This window comes from Alnus glutinosa, chromosome 9 (assembly GCF_958979055.1).
Source record: "Alnus glutinosa chromosome 9, dhAlnGlut1.1, whole genome shotgun sequence".
Lineage (NCBI taxonomy): Eukaryota > Viridiplantae > Streptophyta > Magnoliopsida > Fagales > Betulaceae > Alnus > Alnus glutinosa.
Genome location: NC_084894.1, coordinates 24044186 through 24049535, shown reverse-complemented (window position 1 = coordinate 24049535; position 5350 = coordinate 24044186). Strand labels below are relative to the sequence as shown.

Genomic DNA, 5350 nt, shown 5'->3' with positions numbered 1-5350 from the left:
ATAATTTAATTCACAATTACCCTTATATATATATATATATATATTAGTTATTAAACTATCAATAAATTGTTTTTAATTTTCTTGGGAAACAATTAGATAGATTTGTTTGATGCAAGCTTATGATAAATCGACTTTGAAAGAACAATAGCAATTTTCAATTTTGTTCATACTTCAATAGATAACTACGAATCTCTCTTAGCTTGAAGCAAATAATTAGCGGCATATGGTATAGGCGTACAGCACCATCTAGAGAATATAAAAGAAACCTTTGACTCTTTTGTTTTTACTTTTTTTTTTTCCTTTTACGAAGTAAACATGAACCAAATTAATGTTGCAACCATTAATTATTTAATTTTACTGTACAGTCGTCACTATAGCGTATGTGAATGTATTGCAACCTAATATTTTCAGCCGTTCACTACTCTAAATTTTATACATCTTAAATCACAACTTATCTTAAAAAATTTAAAATTAATTGATAGAAAAATTAAATTGACCTAATAACAAATGAGAGTTTGAAGTTTTAAGGAATTGAAGAGGAGCAGCAGTTGCTGAAATAAACAAAAGTATATTTATTTTCATTCCAATTAAGCATTAGCAGTATGAACTTGTAACCATACCTTCCATGTAATAGTTTAAGTTCTGGAGTTTTTGAGATGTTGTGTGATCGATCACTAGAGGAAACAGAGCAGTTGTGGAAAGCACTTGGGAGTCTTGATCATTATCGTTGAGCAGAGTGCATATCATTTGCTGTAGTGGCATGCATGTTTATCTACTTGATCAGACACACCAACAGATATATTGGGTGATTCTAATAGGCCAAGTGCTCAACCACCTCTCCTTTGGGCATGACGATATTTTTTTATTTTGTTTTTATTTTTTATTTATTAAAGGACAATGACAAGCTAAAGCCCAACCACATCCAATCCATAAGATAGGCATTCCCAATAGGTCGGCCACTTGGGTCGTTGAGACCCCAAATGAAAAAAAAGGAAATCAAGAGGAAGGCGATCCTAAATATTAGCCCAGGAAAATTATAAGTACATTTTGTCTCTTCTTGTGTGGGAGTTTCGACACTTCCTAGCCTATGTATTCTCTCTCCGTAACAATTTTATATTTTGACCGTTCATTTCTACTTGCGTGAGAAATCTTGAGATTATAACAATATAATCAAATAAAAACTTAATTTATAATTTTACCTCCCATAAAATGAGAAGAATGATATTTATAGATTTGGAATAGCTCTTGATTGTATTCTGTTTTCTGTCTTTGTTTGTAATTCTTGCCTAGTTTATTAGAAACGGTACTTCAATTTCTAGAATGTCATTTTCTTATTATGAGTTTGTAAATGATTAAGTTTCGGAAATATTTGTTTACATTTCTTTGAGTATGAGTGATTTGGTAATTAATTAGCTATTAAAAACGTTAGCAGCAGCTTCCCTAAATTTCATTTTCGCATTCCCTACATGTAGGGAAAACTTTTTAAAAATCACTTGAATCAAATTCCTTGTTGTTCTATAAACTAATGAAACATCAAAGGAACTAAAAGTTATACCTTACATCTAGGGAAACAAAAGTGGTTCCTCCCTTAATTAGCATTATTTTAGTATAAAAAATCTTATATTTCATCTCTCATTCCTCTAATTTTTATTTAAAATAATATTTAAATAATTTATCTTTTATCTCTCTTTGTTTTAGCATTTAATTTAAACAAACGGAGCCATATTTTCTGAAATGTTAAATTCATGGTCCGTTTAATTAATCAGACAAAAAAGAGGTTGGGCAATAAATATTGCAGTGGCGATAAATAAAGGTTACGTACGTACCAATTGCTTTAATTTTTTTTTTTTTTTTTGATAAACCAATTGCTTTAATTTGATATATGGTGGTTGGCGTTTGAGGCCATTATTATATATATATATATGTCACATTAATTTCCTGACTTTTCTTCTTCTTCCAAACATATGACAGGAGCTAATTAATTAAGTAAAAGGTCTCTCTTCTCTTACTTCATCTTCTTCCTCTCGGTCGGCCCCGTACGACGACTCAGAGTCACTGGTCAAAAAAGTCGTGTTCGCGGAACTTTACTTGCCTGATCCCACCATTATATTTTCAGCTTATTTCGCGGCCACAACCACCAGCCATCTATATATTTAATCACACACAAAACAAATCAATACCATCCTGAATCCACCATATATTAAGTAATATCACCACCTCTTCCATTCGATGCAATGAGATCACTTGCGGTTTTTTCGTGGCTTTTCTTGATGCCCATTTACTCACTTTTCCTAATTAGCATTTGTGTCTTTGGCGTGTCTGGCCAATGTCTCGGCAATCAACAGTCGTTGTTGCTGCAATTGAAGAACAACCTTACATTCGATCCTGCTATGTCCAACAAACTTGTTAATTGGAATCAAAGTGTTGATTGCTGTTCATGGGAAGGCGTAACCTGCCATGAGGGATGTGTTATTGGTCTCGACCTGACCAATGAATTCATCTCGGGTGGACTAGACGATTCAAGTAGCCTCTTCAGACTTCAGCATCTTCAGAACTTGAGTTTGGCTTTTAACAAATTCAAATCTACTCAGATTCCATCACAGTTTGACAAGCTAACAGATTTGAGTTATTTGAATCTAGCAAATGCTGGCTTTGCGGGGCAGATTCCTATTGCAATTTCACGTTTGACAAGGTTGGTTACTCTTGATTTATCTATCAGTATTCCTGACTTCTTCGAAATTGCTCCTTTCCTGACACTTGAGAATCCAAATTTAAATATGCTCGTAAAGAACCTTTCGGAGCTTATCGAACTTAATCTTGATGGTGTAGTTATATCAGCGCAAGGTAAGGAGTGGTGTCACGCCTTATCATCTTCGTTGCCAAATCTGAGAGTGTTGAGCTTGTCATACTGCAACCTTTCAGGCCCTATTGATTCATCGTTACGGAACCTTAAGTCCCTCTCAATTATTAATTTGAATCGTAACAACTTTTCTTCTCCAGTTCCAAATTTTTTTGCGGATTTCAAAAATCTGTCATCTTTGGAAGTCTTCTCCTCTGGGTTGAATGGAAAATTTCCAAAAAAGATCTTTCAGGTTCCAACGCTACAAATGCTTCTTTTATCAAACAATGATTTGCGGGGCTCTTTGCCAGAATTTCCTCCAAATGGATCTCTTCGAACCATGGAGCTTAGCGGAACCAATTTTTCTGGGACATTGCCACATTCTATTGGCAATCTTAAAATGTTGTCAATAATAGATCTTTCAAATTGCAATTTCAGTGGATCAATTCCAAACTCATTGGCGAGCCTCACACAATTGGTCTTTTTGGACATGTCCTCGAACATGTTTAATGGATCAATTCCAATATTTAGCATGGCCAAGAATCTAACTAAACTTTACCTTTCTTCCAATAATCTTACTGGTCATATTACTTCCACTCAGTGGGAAGAACTTTTGAAATTGGAATCTCTTGTCTTGTATGGAAATTCACTGAATGGGAATATTCCAGTTTCTTTATTTTCCCTTCCATCATTGCGAGTGTTAAAACTCGAGTCCAACCAATTTTCTGGTCAACTCAAAGAATTTTCCAATGTTTCTTCTTGCATACTAGAACGTATTTATTTGGATAACAACCAGTTGGAAGGGCCAATACCCATGTCTATCTTTGAACTTCGAGGTCTTCTAGGCCTATCACTTGGTTCAAACAAATTTAACAACTCCTTGGACCTTCGTGTGATTCAGCTATTAAAAAATCTTTCATACCTTGATCTTTCTCACATCAACTTGTTGACTGAATATAATGATTTTAACCTTTCATTATCCTCAGTTCAGCTTGAAACAATAATTCTCGCTTCTTGCAAGTTGAAATTTTTTCCAGATTTCGTGAGAAACCAAGCTAATTTATTCATTCTAGACCTTTCAAACAACCAAATCTATGGAGAGCTGCCAACAAGCATCGGTCAATCCCTTGCCTTTACGAAACTTTTGTCTCTTTCAAGTAATAAATTCTATGGGACCATCCCCAAATCAATATGCAATGCTCCATATCTTGAACTTTTAGATTTGTCAAATAATTCCTTCAGTGGCAGAATTCCCCAATGCTTGATTGGGATGAGTGGTACAAAACTTGAGGTGCTGAATCTAAGGAAAAACAAACTCAACGACACAATTCCTGATGCATTTCCAGATAATTGTGGTTTACAAACTTTAGCTCTCAATAAAAACCAACTAGAAGGAGGGTTACCAAAATCTTTGGCCAATTGCTCTAGGTTGGAGTTCATGGACATTGGGAACAACCACATTGGGGGTACCTTCCCGTTTTACTTGAACAACACATCATTGAGGGTCCTTGTTTTGCGATCTAACAAATTCTATGGGCCCATTTCTCATCCAAAGCTTAATGCCCCCTGGCCGATGCTTCAAATTGTTGACGTTGCTTCAAATAATTTTACTGGTAACCTTCCAATAATGCTTCTTTCGCCTTGCCTGGCAATGATGGATCGTGCACATGAGGCGCACTCAAGGCTCAGTTACCTCCAGATTAGTCTTCATAGTTTTTACTATCAAGATCCGTTGACAATTACTAGCAAGGGTTTACAGATGGAGCTGGTGAAGATCCCAACTATGTTTACGAACCTTGACTTCTCTTGCAACAACTTTGACGGTCCTATACCGGAAGAAATCGGAGAACTCACACTCTTGTATACTCTTAACCTGTCGCACAATGCTTTAATGGGCCAAATCCCAGCATCTCTGGGAAATTTGAGTCAACTTGAGTCTCTGGACCTGTCAAATAACAAGCTTACTGGTAAGATTCCTGAACAAGTCGCCAATGGTCTTATTTTCCTGTCGGTCCTAAACCTTTCATTCAACGAATTGGCGGGACAAATTCCATTAATCAAGCAATTCACTACATTTTCGGAAAATTCCTTCAAAGGAAACGAAAGATTATGTGGTATGCCTTTGAAGTCACTGTGCTCACATGAGAAGCCACGATTGCCATCTCCAACATATGAAGAAAGTCATGGGAGTATGATTGAATGGAATTACATAAGTGCTGAACTGGGATTTGTTTTTGCGTTTGGATTTGTAATTGGGCCCCTTATGTTCTGGAAGAGATGGAGGATATGGTATTACAAACATGTTGATGACATTCTTTTCAAGATCTTCCCTCAACTGTATCTTGGAAAAGAACATCGTCGAAGACAACCATTCAGAAATCAATGGTTGAGGCACTAGTTATAGTTATGATCAGACGCAACACTTCCAGGTTTGTCACGATAAACTCTTCCTTTTCTAGTTCCAATTCCTTCTATGTATGTGTTTCTACTTTCGAAGAGTGTTTTTTGAAA

The 5350-nt window shown here is 35.8% G+C and overlaps 1 protein-coding gene across 1 annotated transcript; it reads left to right on the top strand.

Moving 5' to 3' along the window:
• Nucleotides 1-2234: 2234 nt before the first annotated feature.
• LOC133876881 (receptor-like protein 6) lies at nt 2235-4639 on the top strand. Its single transcript, XM_062315118.1, has 2 exons — nt 2235-4487; nt 4586-4639. The coding sequence occupies exons 1-2, from the start codon at nt 2235-2237 to the stop codon at nt 4637-4639; spliced, it is 2307 nt and encodes a 768-aa protein (XP_062171102.1).
• The last annotated feature ends 711 nt before the right edge of the window (nt 4640-5350 follow it).

Excerpts from the sequence above, each read along its gene's own strand:
- LOC133876881 (XM_062315118.1), top strand. The coding sequence starts at position 2,235 with ATGAGATCACTTGCGGTTTTTTCGTGGCTTTTCTTGATGCCCATTTAC. Across the intron at positions 4,488-4,585 it reads TGCTTCTTTCGCCTTGCCTG|CAAGGGTTTACAGATGGAGC; the intron begins GCAATGATGGAT and ends GACAATTACTAG.